The following is a 17,475-nucleotide window of genomic DNA, read 5'->3' on the forward strand; positions in this document are numbered from 1 at the left end:
TGTTGAAACAGATGTGATAGAGAAGTATTAACTAACACCAAAAGGGATGCTGTGTAGAGAAATACTCATCAGCTGGTCCTGCCCCCAACACTGTAACTTAAAAAAGAATCTGGCAGTCAGAAAGTAATGAAAATAATTCAATATTTTATTCAGCTGCTAGAGGAAAAACCCACAGGAAGGGTGGGTACTTAACAAAAAAAGTTATTTGTTTATTTAAGTTTTATTTTTGGTTGCTCTGGGTCTTCACTGCTGTGCGTGGGCTTCCTCTAGTTGCGTGGAGTGGGGAGCTATCCTTCCTTGCAGGGTGCTGACTTTCTATCATCATGGTGGCTTCTATTGTTGCGGAGTACAGACTCTAGGCACCCAGGCTTCAGCAGTCACAGGGCATCAGCTCAGATGCTCCTCAGCATGCGGAATATTCCCGGATCAGCAATCAAACCCTTGCCCCCTGCATTAACAGGTGGATTCTCAACCGCTAGACCACCAAGGAAACCCTGGTGGGTACATTTTTAATGGATTGTAAACTAGCTTTAACATCCTTCCTCCCTTCACTTTTGAGGTCCCCACATCAGTGGTTTTCAAACTTTTGGTTACATTAGCTTCACGTACAGGGCTTGCTAAAACACAGAGGCTGGGTCCCAGCCCTGAGTTTTGGGTTCAATATGTCTGGCGAGGAGTCCCCCAAATTTGCATATCTAACGAGTTTTCACATCATCCCAGTGCTGCCGGACAGGAACTGCATTTGGAGAACCCAGAGGTTCTCAAAGCTCACTGTTTTCTTATATTTGCGGGGTGATACGGGAGTCCAAACACTTGAACTGTTTAAAGAAGGGAGAGGATGAAAAAGAGGAAGAAGGGTAAGAAGCATCTAGGAGTCTAAGGGGAAAGGAGGTATTAAAGAATAGAGGATGGCTTAGATTGAGGAACAATGGAGTATTTAAAGATTTCAATGCAAGCCCAGAAACAAAAATCCAGGATGCTGTATATATTATTATGTTATATTATATATTATAATATAATTGTATTATATATTATAATACAGTATAGTAATTATTATACTAATATATAATTTATATGTGTAATTATAATTATTTATATATATATGTATGTATATACGTATATATATAACTGAGTTCAGTGCCTGGTATGAGAACTACAATCTCACAGGATGTGTCACATGATTTGTGGGATTGTAGTTCCCACACGAGGTATTAAACTCAGGCCACCAGTGTGAAAGTACCAAGTCCTAACCACATGGAATTCCCCAGGGTGCTTTAATTCTCAGACTATAAACCCTTTTCTAGGTACCAAAGAAAGAAAGCCAGAGGTGATGACTGACTTACAGCTTTTTCTCAAGCCCATTTTAAAAAGACCTCTTGAATACTATGAGTCTCCTTCTGTGATTTCCTTTGAAAATATTATATTCCCTTGTCTCTGTTGCTGCATTCAATTGTTGTTGGTAAAACAGGAGAAAAACGAGTTGCCAGTTCAGAGTCAGTTACCCGTAAATCTCTCTGCCTCTGTGAGTGTGAGCATTCTCGACTCCACCCCCCTCTGTAAATCCCCAAACCTGGGTCAGTTGTCAGCTTTCTTCAATTCTGCGTCACTGCTAGGGAAAATGACCATTATGCTTATAAGTGTTTTTCACTCTGGGAGACTAGGGGAGTGTAGTGGACTCTACCTTGAGAAATTGAGGAATAGAGTGAAGAATACATGAACAGAAAATGGTACAGTTTCTTCTTTGTGAATACCCATATTGTTGGGCCCCTGGGCAAGTCACCCCTGAATATGCCTCACTCATATTGATTATTTGTCTTCTGTTCTTTACATTCTTTTTTTTTTTTTTTGATGTGGCCTACTTTTAAAGTCTTTCTTTAATTTTGTTACCATATTGCTTCTGTTTTATGCTTTGACTCTTTGACTACAAAGCATGTAGGATCTTCATTTCCCAACAAGGGCTTGAAGCCACACCACCTGCGTTGGAAGGCAAAATCCCAACCACTGGACCAGCAGGGAAGTCCTTCATAGTGATTATATTGAACTAAAGTTACTAAAGAAACAGTCAGGGTGGGAAGTGGGAGGGAGGATCATATATATACCCATGGCTGATTCATGTCGACATATGGCAGAAACCAACACAATATTGTAAAGCAATTATCCTCCAATTAAAAGCAAATTTTAAAAAATAAAAGAAAAAGACCATTTAAAAACAGAAAGAAACAGTAAGTTCAAACGGAACTTTGACCCTCTTTTCTGTCTCCCTAGAATCAGGAAATAAATCTCTCCTATGAAAGATGCCCTCCTTGCATATGGAAATAGGAAGACACCCTTATCACTATAGGCAGGGAATTTGAGCCTAGAAGCCTAAATAAATAAAACCCTGTTAGTTCTTTAATTGATGACCCCAGGACAAGACTGAATAGATTTCTTCACTAAATTCCTGAAGCCCAAGGTTCATTGTCTTGTCCATTCATCACAGATTTATTGTTACTTTGTCTAAAAAGAATAAAAGTTGCCTGCTATGGTCACTTCTCAGATCCCATTTCTTCGGTCCCATTTCTAATAGTCTGTATGCACAAGCTATTAATAACATTCCTTTCTTTTTCTCCTGTTAATCTGTTTTGTGTCAATTTACTGTGAGTCCAGACTCAAGAACTTAGGAAAGGTAGAGGGGAAAATTTCCCCCCCTGGACAATATCTATATTAAAAATTTTTAATTATGAAATTATGATAATCTGGTATAATTTGAGAAAGCTACAGAAGGGTGCCCCAATTTGTCCTGAATTGATAGAAGATAGAAATCAGAGGATTAAATAAAGTCTATAATTTTCACAGGTTGTGCATTGGATGTTAAATTCACCCAGTTTTATTTTACTTTCTGACAAATAAGTGACTTATTGGTAACTTATAGACCTACAGCTCTCCAAACTAATTGTTTTCAAACTTCCCTGGGTTTTTTAAGTCATGGTACTGCATTATAATATACCTACTATGCATTGTGATATATTTGTATTTTGTGTTTAATTTCCTGTTCTCCTTCTCCTATAATGAATTTAACACGCACCTCTCTCCTCAAATTATACAACCTGACTCTACACTACCGTTTGCTGAGAAATTAAGTTCATAAGACATGAATGCCTTCATACTTCAGACTTTCTTGTTCTCTTTAGTTAAAAAAAATTATTGATTTTTATTTTGGGCTGTGCTGGGTCTTCGTTGCTGCTCGGGATTTTCCTAGTTACAGCGAGCAGGGCCTACTGTCTCCTTGTGTTGCGCAGGCTTCTCTTGCTGTGGCTCTAGGACGTGTGGCTCAGTAGTTGTGGCTCCCCGGCTCTGGAGCACAGACTCATCAGTTGTGGCACATGGACTTAGTTGCTGTGAGGCATATGGGAACTTCCCAGACCAGGGATGGAACTCTGTCTCCTGCATTGGCAGGCAGATTCTTTACCACTAAGCCACCAGGGCAGCCCTCCTATTCCTTTAACTATGTTCCATCGGGGCTCTTTCTCTCCTCCTCCCCTTCCTCATGATTCTTTTCTTTTTTATTTCCTCTCTCCTTTTTCTTTAGTCTGTGCTTCTTGAGTAGCAGACTGTAAACCCACTCACATCGTTTATTCTTCAGTGGAAACAGCTCTCAAACACAAACTTCCCCCTTGTTAATGCCCTATGTTGTTGTTTCATCGCTAAGTCGTGTCTGACTCTTTGCGACCCCATGCACTGTAGCCTACCTGGCTTCTCTACTCATGGGATATTCCAGGCAACAATACTGGAGTGGGTCGCCATTTCCTTCTCAAGGGGATCTTCCTGACCCAGGGATTGAACCTGCGTCTCCTGCTTTGGCAGGCAGATTCTTTACCACTGAGCCACCTGGGAAGCCCTAATACCTTATGGTGCTCCCAAAAAAGTAATTCACGTATTCAGTCTCTATGCTTTCACCTCTTCAGCACACTGTACTCAAACCCTGTTTCCATGACCCCGATCTGAATTGGTGTATATGTCTTAGTGATGTTTCAGTCTTTATTTTAAATAGGGAACCTTACTTAAAATGATGCATTTAGCCATTTGATAGATAAATCGCTGCTGTTGGTCGCTCACTCAGTTATGCCGACTCTTTGAGACTCCATGGACTGCAGCAAGTCAGACTTCCTTGTTCTTAACCATCTCCCAGAGTTTGCTCAAACTCATGTCCATTGAGTCAATGATACCATCCAACCACCTAATCCTCTGTTGCCTCCCTTACCCCCTGCCTTCAGTCATTCCCAGTATCAGGGTCTTTTCCAGTGAGTCAGCAGTTCACATCAGGTGGCCGAAGTATTGGAGCTTCAGCTTCAGCATGAGGCCTTCCAATGACTATTTCAGGTTGATTTCTTTTAGGATTGACTGGTTTGATCTCCTTGCAATCCAAGGGACTCTCAAGAGTCTTCTCTAGCAACCAGTTCAAAAGCATCAATTCTTTGGCTCTCAGCCTTTTTGTTGTTGTTGTTGGTTATCTATTTTTTTCTTCTGTTTTAAAATTTTATTTTTACTTTATTTTCCTTTACAATACTGTATTGATTTTGCCATACATTGACATGAATCCACCATGGGTGTACATGAGTTCCCAATCCTGAACCCCCAACCCACCTCCCAGCCCATACCATCTCTCTGGATCTTCCTCGTGCACCAGCCCCAAGCATCCTGTATCCTGTATCGAACATAGACTGGCGATTCGTTTCAGCAGATGAATGGCTCTCAGCCTTTTTTATGGTCCAACTCTCACATCCAGAGAACCCTGACTACTAGAAAAGCCATAGCTTTGACTATGCAAAACTTTGTTGGCAAATTGATGCCTCTGCCTTTAATATGCTGTCTAGGTTGGGCATAGCTTTTCTTCCAAGAAGCAAATGTCTTTTAATTTCATGGTTGCAGTCACCATCTGCAGTGGTTTTGGAGGTCAAGAAAATAAAGTCTGTCACTGTTTCCATTGTTTCCCCATCTATTTGCCATGAAGTGATGGAACCAGATGCCATGATCTTAGTTTTTGAATGTTGAGTTTTAAGCCAGCTTTTTCACTCTCTTTCACTTTCATCAAGAGGCTCTTTAGTTCCTCTTTGCTTTCTGCCGTTAGGGTGGTATCTACATATTTGATGTTATTGATATTTCTCCCAGCAATCTTGATTCCAGTTAGTGTTCCATCCAGCCTGGCATTTCACATGATGTGAAATGCATAGAAGTTAAATAAGTAGGGTGACAATATTTAGCCTTGACATACTCCTTTCCCAATTTGGAACTGGTCTATTGCTTCATGTCCAGTTCTAATTGCTGCTTCTTGACCTGCATGCAAATTTCTCAGGAAGCTGGTAAAGTGGTCTGGTATTCCCATCTCTTTAAGAATTTTCCAGAGTTTGTTGTCATCCACAGAGTCAAAGGCTTTAGCATAGTCAATGAAGTAGAAGTAGGTGCTTTTTTAAAATTCCCTTGCTTCTTCCATGAACCAACAGATGTTGACAATTAGACCTCTGGTTCCTCTGCCTTTTCTGAATCTAGCTTGTACATCTGAAAGTTCTCAGTTGGTGTACTGTTGAAGCCTAGCTTGAAGGATTTTGAGCATTACCTTGCTAGCACATGAAATGAGCACAATTGTAAGGTAGTTTGAATATTCTTTAGGATTGGAATGAAAATTTACCTTTTCCAGTCTATGGCTACTGCTAAGATTTCCAAACTTGCTGGCATGTTGAGTGCAACACTTTAACAGCATCATCTTTTAGCATTTCAAATAGCACAAATGGAATCCCATCATCTCCACTAGCTTTATTCATAGTGATACTTTCTAAGGCCTGCCCACTTGACTTCACACTCCAGGATATCTGGCTCTAGGTAAGTGATCATGCCATTGTGGCTATCTGGGTCATAAAGATCTTTTCTGTATAGTTCTTCTGTATATTCTTGCCACCTCTTCTTAATATTCTCTGTTTCTGTTACATCCATACTGTTTCTGTCCTTTATTGTGCCCACCTTTGCATGAAATGTGCCCTTGGTATTTCTAATTTTCTTGATGAGATCTCTAATCTTTCCCATTCTATTGTTTTCCTCTATTTCTTTACATTGTTCACTTAAGAAGTCTTAAAAGATGTCTGGCTCTCCAAGAAACCCTCTAATGTCTTGACTTCCATAGGGTGGTTCTTTTCTGGCTCATTGAGCCTCTGTGCCTGTCTTCATAATCTGAATTGCTGGATTTATTTTCTCTGTCTGCCTTGTAAGGTCCCCCAGTGCATTGATCTAAGCCTTCCCTTTTCACTTTGCAACTTCTCCTGAATTATCTTTGTATACTCTTGCCATTTTAACCGCAAAGTGGAATTTGCACTACTATGATACTCCCAACTGCATATTTCTAACGTTAATTTTCTCCTGAACTCCCAATTGTATATCCAGTTGCCCAGTATATAGCCATATCTTGACATTCCATGGATATTTTAGGTGACATTCCGTGGACTTTTGAGACAGATCTAAAAATAAATTCAGTTCTAATGAGGTGGATGAAACTGGAGCCTATTATACAGAGTGAAGTAAGCTAGAAAGAAAAACACCAATACAGTATACTAACGCATATATATGGAATTTAAAAAGATGGTAACAATAACCCTGTATGCGAGACAGCAAAAGAGACACAGATGTATAGAACAGTCTGTTGGACTCTGTGGGAGAGGGAGAGGGTGGGATGATTTGGGAGAATGGCATTGAAACATGTATAATACCATACATGAAATGAATCGCCAGTCCAGGTTCGATGCATGATACTGGTTGCTTGGGGCTGGTGCACTGGGATGACCCAGAGGGATGGTACAGGGAGGGAGGAGGGAGGAGGGTTCAGGGTGGGGAACACATGTATACCTGTGGTGGATTCATGCTGATGTATGGCAAAACCAATACAATATTGTAAAGTAATTAACCTCCAATTAAAATAAATAAATTTATATTTTAAAGTATATAAAATAAATAAACAAATAAATATAAATAAATTCAGTATTATATGCCCTGTCTGTGACTCCGCCTGTATTTCTGTTTCAATTCATGGTGTTCTCACCAATTCATCCAATCACCTGATCCATGGAAATCATCCTCACTGCCTCTACCTTTTTTTTTCCCCCAATTTCTTTTAAATCGGAGGATAATTGCTTCACAATATTGTGTTGGTTTCAGCTGTACAACAATGTGAATCATCCATAAGCGTACATATATCCCCTCTCTCTTGAACCTCCCTCTCACCTCCCCCCATGCCACCTCCTAGGTCATCACAGAGTGCCGGGCTGGGCTCCCTGTATTATATAGAAGCTTCCCACTAGCTTTCTATTTTATGCAGAGTAATGTGTAAATATCAATGCTACTCCCTCACTTCGTCCCACCCTCTCCTTCCCCTGCTGTGTCTACAAGTCCATTTTCTGTGTCTCTATTCTTGTCCTGCAAATGGGCTCATTAGCACCACCTTTTTAGATTTCTTATATGTGAGTTAATACATGATAGCTCTTTTTCTCCTTCTGACTTACTTCATTCTGTATAACAGGCTCTAGGTTCATCCACCTCACTAATGGATGAGTGACTTCCATTTGCTATGAGTCATTTGTCATTACTTTGTCATTTCTCTTAAACTTTAGATTTGAGTAATACTGAATGATCTGTAATCCCAAGAACAGATGATTTATCCATCATCTGCTCTGTTTCAAAACATGCCTTCTCATCCTCAAATTGCCAACTAGAAAAGCCACTTTCAGACCCTAATACTGGCCCCATCTGTCATGTTTCTCTGACCATTTCCCTTTAATCCCCGAGAATAACCAACAGAATTAACCACTTCCTCCTCTTCTAGTTCTTAAGTGTACTGTGCCATGTTAAGTCACTTGAGTAGTGTCCAGCTCTTTGTGACCACATGGACTGTAACCCTCCAGGCTCCTCTGTCCATGGGAATTCTCCAGACAAGAATACTGGAGTGGGTTGCCATGCTTTTCTCCAAGGGATCTTCCTGACCCAGGGATCAAACCCACGTCTCCTGTGGCTCCTGTATTGTAGGCAGATTCTTTACCACTAAGCCCCCGGGGGAGCCCTTTCTTAAGCTTATACACAGCCATAATCAAACATATTATACTGCATTGGTTATGTCTGATGACGCTTTATTTATCCCTTAGTAGTCACATGCTCCTAACCGCAAGCACTGCATTTTAGTCGCCTGTGTATCAATGCCTCACATCGGATTCAGTGAATTCTCAGTATTTGTTGAATAGAATTGATCTGAATTCTGCCTTAAGACTGAAATCTGAAAGTGGCAATGAGGCTGCTTCACAGAAGGTCTGAAATACTGAGACATTTGAATTTTCTGAATGCAGAGAGAACTCCCTGGTCACTATAGTCCTTGGATGGAAATTGCCAACAGACTTCCCCAGCTGATTGAGAGCCACCAGCTTCGAGCTCAAGTAAACGAGGTACAACATTTTGTGTTCTTCTCCTTGACCCTTTCTCACTACCCTATTTTCATCCTCTCACCACTTTTCTTTCTCAACATTGTAGACATGGATCAGCTGACCACTCACTATGGTGACTTCATCCGCAGAACTAAAACAATCTCACTCCTGGTGATGAGTGGAATAACACTTGCTTCTGGTATGATGTGTGTTTCCCTAAAATTTCCAGAGCCTACACAGAACAATTCCTGGACTATATTATATTAAGCACTCAACAAATATTTGTTTTTTAAATAAAGAAGGCAATCTGGTTGAGAAGTGTCAGGAAATTGATGGATAAGATGTAGCTGGGTCAGGATAGGCATGGAATTCTCAGTGTCCTCACGCCAAGGCCCATTGTCAGGGTTCCCCTCCCTCTGGGTGAAGTCACACTGATTTATTGTTGGAGTCCTATAAAAGAGTTGAGCCAAGAGACTTTCTCAGTTATACAGCCAGTGTTAGCAGATTCTTCAGAAATCGTTGATAAGCCTTAATCAGAAAGGAATAACAACGAAACTAGGGAACTTACAGAGAAATATAGGACTATTTATCTATGATAATAAGTACTAAAAGGTAATTTAACACCTATTTGAACAGCTAACATTTTTTAAAATCTGGCAATAGCAAACACTGGTGATGATATATGCAAAGAGACTCTCATTCACATTGCTGATGAGAATGCAAAATATCACAGCTACCCTGGAAGATGGTCTGCAAAATATCACAGCTACCCTGGAAGAAGGCCTGCAAAATATCACAGCTACCCTGGCAGGTTCTTTTTTTAAAAAAAAAAAAAAAAAAAAAAACCTTATAATTTTGTGTTAAGGTATAGCTCTGATGGCTCAGAAAGATCTCTGCCTGCAATGGGGAAGACCCAGGTTTTATCCCTGGGTTAGGAAGAGCCCCTGGAGAAGGGAATAGCTACCCCACTCCCAGTATTCTTGCCTAGAGAATTATATGGACAGAGGAGCCTGGCAGGCTACAGTCCAAGGAGTCTCAAAGAGTCAGACACAACTGAGCGACTAACACTTTCACTTTCACTCATAGCCAATTAACAATGTTATGATCGTTTCTGGTGAACAGGGAAGAGGCTTAACCATACACATACATATGTCCATTCTCAAACTCCCCTTCCATCCAGGTGGCAGATTCAAATAAAGAATTACCATATGACCCAGCAATCACATTACTACATATTTACCCAAGTAAACTGAAATTTTGTGTTCATGCAAAAGCTGATGTGTAAGTGATTACCTAAACCAGAAACCACCAAGATGCCCCTCAACAGGGGAATTTCAAACTGAGTACAAAGGCCTGAACATTTGTGTGGTTCCCAAATTCATACATTGAAATCCTAATCCCCAATGTGATGGTGTTAGGAGGCAGAGCCTTTGGAGGTGATTAGTCAGAGATCTCCTGACTCTTTTCTTTTCCTATCTATCCAGAAAGAGACTTATTAGGAGGGATTGACTCACATGATTACCTAGGCTGAAAAGTCCCACAATCTGCCACCTGCAAGTTGGAGGAGGCCCAGGAAAGCTGAGAACCCATGAGCCAGTGGTGCAAGTTCCAGGCTGAGTCTGAAGATCTAAGAACTAGGAGTGCTAATGCTAGGGGTCAGGGAAGTGGCTGTCCCAGCTTAAACAGAGCAAAGTCATCCTTTCTCCACTATTTTGTTCTATTCAGGCCCTAAACAGAGCAGTGATTCCACCGGAGCTGGTGAGGTGAGGTTCCTTACTCAGTCTCCACATCTCTTCCAGAACCTCTCAGAGACACACCCCAAAATGTTTACCAGCCATCTGGGCTTCTCTTAACCTAGTCAAACTGATGCATCAAATCGACCAACACCCAAGGTAATCAGATCATGAGAGAAGAAGGGGATAGTCATAAATGGGATGGGTGCCCTTATCAGAGTGACCCCAGAGCTCTATGACACTCTGTTGCTGTCATAGGAAGATTCAGCAAGAAGATAGCAAGACGGTTCTCAACAGAACCCAATCATGCTGGCACCCTGATCTTGGACTGCCAGCTTCCAAAATCAAAATAATTAAATTTCCATTGTTCATAAACCATATAGCCTGTGGTACTTTGTTACAGCAGTCTGGAAGACACTGAGTTGTCTTCATATGACGGAATGCTATTCAATGGCAAAAAGGAATAAGCTATTGGTTTATTCAACAATATGGATAAACTTTATGTACATTTTGCTAAATGAAACATGTCAGAACCGAAAAGTTACATATCCCGATTCCATTCATGTGACATTGCAGAGAAGGTGAACACTGTAAGGACAGAACAGAGGTCAATGGTGATGAGGGGCTGAGGAGAAATGATTACAAAAGGGGGATTTTAGGATAACATAACTGTCATCTATGGTATTCTGGTGGTGGATACATGCTTTTATGCATTTGTGAAACCCATAGAATTGTACATCACATAGTGAAGTGTCTGCAAATTGTAAAATATTAACCAGAATGTTGGGAGATGCTGGAATGGAATGCAGACAATAACACCTAGGTGAATCTAGCTGTCTTACAGATGCATAACATCATTTTAAGGAAGAGGGTAGGGAAGAGGAGGTGACCTAAGTTACTCAGGAAAGTGATGCTGTGACTGGTGCTGGGTTAAAAAAGAACCATTTGTAATCACTGTGCTCAAGCTGGTGAATTTGTTTTGCAAAGCAGTACAGTTGAACAATTCTGAAACCACTGTGTGTGTGTGTGTGTGTACACACACACTAGGCTGAGCAAATAAATAAATGAATTGTGGATGATATTTTACTGTCAGAGATGCAAGTTATACATTAGCAAGGGAAGAAAATAAGATCAACCTGTGACACCAGGTTAGAGTGGAGACATCTGATATGTTTAGCATTTTAGCATCATTTATGTGGGTTCTTTGGAGAAGGAAATGGCAACCCACTCCCGTATTGTTGCCTTGAGAATCCCATGGACAGAGGAACCTGGCAGGCTACAGTCCATGGGGTCGCAAGAGTCGGACACAACTCTGACTAAACCACAATCACCATGTGGGTTCTTTACCCCTAGCACCACCTGGGACCCCCTTATATACACACACATGCACATTGATACGTAGATGGACAAATAAAGTCATGTGGATACACAGTGTATCTAATAGGTGTACGGGCTTGCCAGGTAGCTCAGTGGTAAAGAATCTTCCTGTCAAGCAGGAGATGCGAGTTCTATCCCTAGGTAAGGAAATACCCTGGAGAAGGAAATGGCAGCCCAATTCAGTATTCTTGCCTGGGAAATCCCATCGACAAAGGAGCTTGGTGGCCTATAGCCCACGGGATTGCAAAAGAGTTGGACACAGCTTAGGGACTAAACAGCAGCAGCAGCATAACAAGTGTACACACACACAACTTGCTGCTTATTCATCCGGTCGTGTCAGACTCTTTGCAACCACGTACACTGTAGCCCTTGAGGCTCCTCTTTCCATTGGATTCTCTAGGCAAGAATATTGGAGTGGATTCCTAAGCCTCCGTCCAGGGGATCTTCCCGACCCAGGGATGGAACCCAGGTCTCCTGCATTGCAGGCAGATTCTTTACCCCTGAGCCACCAGGGCACACCTCCACCCCCATACACGTGCATTATTTCCTAACTTTGCCCACTGTGAGAATCCAGAAACAGTGGGATCACAGTAGCAAAGAGCAAACCCAGTGTCCATTTATTTGAACTCTTTTCCAATCAATGGAAGTAGAGCTCCTTGGAGAAAGAGTTGATTATAAATCCTGAGCTAGGAAAAATAGAAGGTGACCCCAGAACATCTTGGGACTTTATTCCTTTACCTTGAGGCTGCAGGGTAGGTAGCCAATAGCCACTCATGGCCAGTGAGCCCTTGAAATATGACTGGGACAAATTAACATGTCAGATATCCATTGGATTTTGAAGACTTACTATAAAAGGAGAGTGTAAAATATCTCAATATTTTTAATATTGATCGTGTATTAACATTTTGCATATATTAACCTTGATAAAATGTTATTAAAATTAATTCCAATTTAGTGTTTTTTTTTTCTTTCCTATTTTTATAAAATGTGGCTGATAGAAAATGTAAAATGACACATATGGCTTTCAGATTTCCATCTGGCAGAGCACAGGGCGGTGGCCCGCAGAACTGAACTGGAACCCTGGCTCAGCCCCTCCTGGCTCTGTTCAGTTCAGTTCAGTTCAGTTGCTCAGTCGTGTCCAACTCTTTGCGACCCCATGAATCGCAGCACACCAGGCCTCCCTGTCCATCACCAACTCCCGGAGTTCACTCAGACTCATGTCCATAGAGTCAGTGATGCCATCCAGCCCATCTCATCCTCTGTTGTCCTCTTCTCCTCCTGCCCCCAATCTCTCCCAGCATCAGAGTCTTTTCCAGTGAGTCAACTCTTTGCCTGAGGTGGCCAAAGTACTGGAGTTTCAGCTTTAGCATTATTTCTTCCAAAGAAATCCCAGGGCTGATCTCCTTCAGAATGGACTGATTGGATCTCCTTGCAGTCCAAGGGCTCTCAAGAGTCTTCTCCAACACCACAGTTCAAAAGCATCAATTCTTCGGTGCTCAGCCTTCTTCACAGTCCAACTCTCACATCCATACGTGACCAAAGGAGAAACCATAGCCTTGACTAGACGGACCTTAGTCGGCAAAGTAATGTCTCTGCTTTTGAATATGCTTTCTAGATTGGTCATAACTTTTCTTCCAAGGAGTAAACGTCTTTTAATTTCATGGCTGTAGTCACCATCTGCAGTGATTTTGGAGCCCCAAAAAATAAAGTCTGACACTGTTTCCACTGTTTCTCCATCTATTTCCCATGAAGTGATGGAACCCGATTCCATGATCTTCGTTTTCTGAATTGTGAGCTTTAGGCCAACTTTTTCACTCTCCTCTTTCACTTTCATCAAGAGGCTTTTTAGCTCCTCTTCACTTTCTGCCATAAGGGGAGTGTCATCTGCATATCTGAGGTTATTGATATTTCTCCTGACAATCTTGATTCCAGCTTGTGTTTCTTCCAGTCCAGCGTTTCTCATGATGTACTCTGCATATAAGTTAAATAAACAGGGTGACAATATACAGCCTTGACGTACTCCTTTTCCTATTTGGAATCAGTCTGTTGTTCCATGTCCAGTTCTAACTGTTGCTTCCTGGCCTGCATACAGATTTCTCAAGAGGCAGGTCAGGTGGTCTGGTATTCCCATCTCTTGAAGAATTTTCCACAGTTTATTGTGATCCATACAGTCAAAGGCTTTGGCATAGTCAATAAACCAGAAATAGATGTTTTTCTGGAACTCTCTTGCTTTTTCCACGATCCAGCAGATGTTGGCAATTTGATCTCTGGTTCCTCTGCCTTTTCTAAAACCAGCTTGAACATCAGGAAGTTCACGGTTCACATATTGTTGAAGCCTGGCTTGGAGAATTTTGAGCATTACTTTACTAGCGTGTGAGATGAGTGCAATTGTGTGGTAGTCTGAGCATTCTTTGGCATTGCCTTTCTTTGGGATTGGAAAGAAAATTGACCTTTTCCAGTCCTGTGGCCACTGTTGAGTTTTCCAAATTTGCTGGCATATTGTAACCTTGGGCAAGTATCTTACCCTCGCTGATCCTCAGTTCTGGCCTGTGGGTCTTGGGAGTAGATGGGATACCAACCTGAGTGAGAAGCTTTTAGCATCAAGGCTTGGACACTTTAATAACTGCCTTAGAGTAAGTACTGAATAAATAACTGTGGTTGTAATTTTCAGGCTGGTTCTTGTTAAAATGCTATATCTCAGTGGTCCCCCCAACGCTGCCTTCCCCCTCTTCCCTCCCTTCCCCACCCACACCCCCCTAATGCACAGAACTTTCAAGATTGTATCTCAGCCGATTTTTAGGACGAAATGTAGAATCTGGTACAAATCGGAAGACAGGGAAAGGCTGCCCCTAGCGGACCGTGGAGGAAGGGGTCCCATCGCAGAGGCAGAAGCTTCTGCGAGGCGGTGGGCGATAGGACCCCTGGTCCCATCCCACTCCCCTCTCAAAGAGATACATGCCATGTCCACGACCACCCTTCTGGCGCTTGGGACCCCAGAGAGGGGCACCTGGAAGGATCTAGATCAGACTGTGTCTAGAACTGGGGGCAGGATAGGGAGACAGAGGAAACCCAGCGGGGATGTGCAGGGAAATTAGAGCTCAGAGGCTGTTGGTGTCAACCGAAAAAGGCAGGATGGCCCGAACTAAACTGAGAAACTGGTACTATTTGCATAGGCGTGGCTGTCAGTAATAAAATATTTGTGTACAGTGTATTGCTTTCAACGGCAACATGGCCTTCACACTTCCTTGTGACTGGGTATGTCTGGCAGGACAGAGAGATGCAGCCCAAAGAGGTAGGAAGCGGTGAAGCGAAAAGACCCACCCAGGGTCACCGGAAGGGTTCGGACAAAGACTAAACAGCCTTTGGGGTCCCCTCGACCACTTCCTGGTAGGGAATTTGTTGGGTGGATTCCTAACTCCGTTGGGCTCTGTTTACCTTTTCACCTAGGAATTACACCGAGAGTTACGCCCACGGCAGCTGGGCTGCTACTGTGGTTCAACGGTACCCATTAAGCAGGTGTATGATAAGGCAGGATTGTAAAAGTTGCCCTGGGAGACTCCCCATTTGATACATGATATCAGTCTTGGGACTATGTTATTCTGTTTATAGAACACTCCAATCAAGCTGCCACTTCAGTAATGGTGACCAGTGTCCAGGCACTACCTGGGCACAACTTGAAGGCTTGCATGGGATGTACATATTGGTATTTCATGAACAATACCGTGTGAAAGACCTCTCTTACTGCAGTATCCTAAGATCAGGGCAGAAATTAGTGTGTGAGGATCACCTTAACTAAAAGATAACCTACCCTTACACCCAAAGGACCCTTCAAGCCACAAAACTCCCACGGCCATTGCACCCCCACAACTGGTAACCTCTTGATATTTCTCCTGAACAGATGCCGCTCTTGAACTGCCGGTTCCTCACAGGTTACCGAGAGTGGCGCCTGGCACACCTAGTCCTGAGCTTTATCACCATGGGGTATGTCTGGCAGGACGGAGAGACGCAGCCCAAAGAGGTAGGGACAAAGGGACTCCTATCTTGTCATCTGGCAGGTTCCCTGTACCTGGAGAACACTGTCTACACTGTTTTCCTGAAAAATGGGTCCTTTCATGTTCTTCCCTTTGGGTCTGAGATGTAGGAAGTGTAAAGGCTTCCCAGGTGGCTCAATGGTAAATAATCTGCCTGCAATACAGGAGAGATGAGTTCAATCCCTGGGTCAGGAGGATCTCCTGGAGAAGGAAATGGCAACCCACTCCAGTATTTTTGCCTGAGAAAGCCCATGAACAGAGGAGGCTGGGGGCCTACAGTCTGTGAGGGTCTCAAAGAGTCAGACATGACTTAGCTATTACCCGAGAGCAGCAGTAAAATGAAGTGCAAAAGGCCCATTTAAATGAAAGACCATTTCTCCCCACCTGGCCAGGAAGTTAATTTTCTTCAGAACTGGGAGCCTTTTCATTTGTTTTTTAATTTTTTTTTTCTTTCTGACACTCACCTTCTTCTAGGAATTTTAAACTGTTGCATTTGAAGGCAAGTCATAAGATATTATGAAACACTGAATGACTTCCATTTTACAGCATTTTGTGCTCTTACACACATCAGTAACTGCCGGGGTCCAGCCCCGGTGAATCCAGGGAATTCGAAGCAGGGACAGAGTCGGCAAGGAAAAACTTGTTTACTCAGAAATATAAAGAGAGATTAGGAAAGAATAGTGTGGTAGGAAAATTAGTGGAGAAAAGAGGCTGAATAACTTGGTTTACACGGAGAACCAATAAAACTCCAAGACAAGGGGTTTGCACTGTCTACATAGGCCACCAGCGCCCACTTGAATAGCAGAGGATGCCCCACCTTGGGCTCCCTCTCGTGTGGGTCTTAGAAGCCAGGGCAAATAAGTAGACACGGTGAGCCTCCATGCTCCAGATGGGAATTCAGCCAGAAAAGGGAGAAAAGAACGACATGGGGGAACCAAGCATCGGTGCCAGACCCACAACTTTATTTTCAAAAGCAGCTTATATATCCCAAGTTGTACATAAAGAAATAATGGAATATGCAGTGTTATGCAGGGGCAGCAGTCCTGGCCCTTATTGAGACCAGGCTTTCCTTTTGCATACCTTCCCATATACAAAAGTTCTTAGGTGGTTTTATATCATCTTCTGGCCAGGGGGCCTGTTAACATTTTTATGGCTCTTTTCCTAGATAAATGTCTATCAACCAGAGAACTCATTTTCCCCTGAAGTGTTTTTTCATTAATCTGCATTACCCTTAAAATATAAATAAAGTTACATTCCTATAGAACAAAGGTGCAGTGGGTTATAACAAAGAAAGTACTTAACTCAAAGATCTAATGTTGCTAATGCCAGGGTTACTACCTATTTTTTCTACATACCAACTATATCAACAAATAAAAGATATGAAAACTTGGCAGCAAGTATTGGCTCAACAAATGAAACCCTTAATCAGTCCTATTCTAAATGATTTTGACTCCTCGGAAGCCCCTACATTCCTAGGATGTTTTAAGCTTCCTGTGCCTCTTGCAGTCGGGAGGCTGCAAACAATCACATGCGCAGCTGTAAGAGTCTGGCAGGCAGGCTAGAAAGTCATCAGAGGGGACTTTGGATTGAAACACTCTTATTATGCTCAGGAGACTTATTATCTAAAAGCTCTAAATTAACTTTTTCCAGAAAAAGGTGGTGGAGGGACAGCCCCCTGTTAATGTCAGAAGAGTAGGTGGAAAGCATAACACAGTAAAGCAGGCAGACTCTGGTTTGGGGGCAGATGCACGAGCAGATCCAGCGAGGCTCCCTTAAGGCCCGACTTGCCTTTGCCTGTCGGGCCCCTTAACCTCATGACCTTTGCCATGGGTGGGACTCCTCATGCTGGCTCCCAGCAAGTAACCACAGTGTTCACAATCTCATACACTAAGTATAGCAATG

The 17,475-nt window shown here is 42.4% G+C and overlaps 1 protein-coding gene across 4 annotated transcripts in view; it reads left to right on the forward strand.

Annotated features, from left to right (window-relative positions):
• The window catches only part of IDO2 (indoleamine 2,3-dioxygenase 2), a 67,594-nt gene that overhangs the window by 14,671 nt on the left and 35,448 nt on the right, over positions 1–17,475 (forward strand). The window contains exons 1-3 of one of the 4 annotated variants that reach the window (XM_042241257.1): positions 8,352–8,453; positions 8,539–8,631; positions 15,441–15,560. In XM_042241257.1, coding sequence (XP_042097191.1) covers positions 15,441–15,560 — 120 coding nt within the window. In that variant the 5' untranslated portion in view covers positions 8,352–8,453; positions 8,539–8,631. Of the gene's footprint in view, positions 1–8,351; positions 8,454–8,538; positions 8,632–14,791; positions 14,835–15,440; positions 15,561–17,475 lie in introns of those variants that run through there. The other 3 variants (XM_012105992.4, XM_042241258.2, XM_042241255.1) reach the window with 3 other exon arrangements.

This window comes from Ovis aries, chromosome 26, assembly GCF_016772045.2.
Source record: "Ovis aries strain OAR_USU_Benz2616 breed Rambouillet chromosome 26, ARS-UI_Ramb_v3.0, whole genome shotgun sequence".
NCBI classification, from domain to species: domain Eukaryota; kingdom Metazoa; phylum Chordata; class Mammalia; order Artiodactyla; family Bovidae; genus Ovis; species Ovis aries.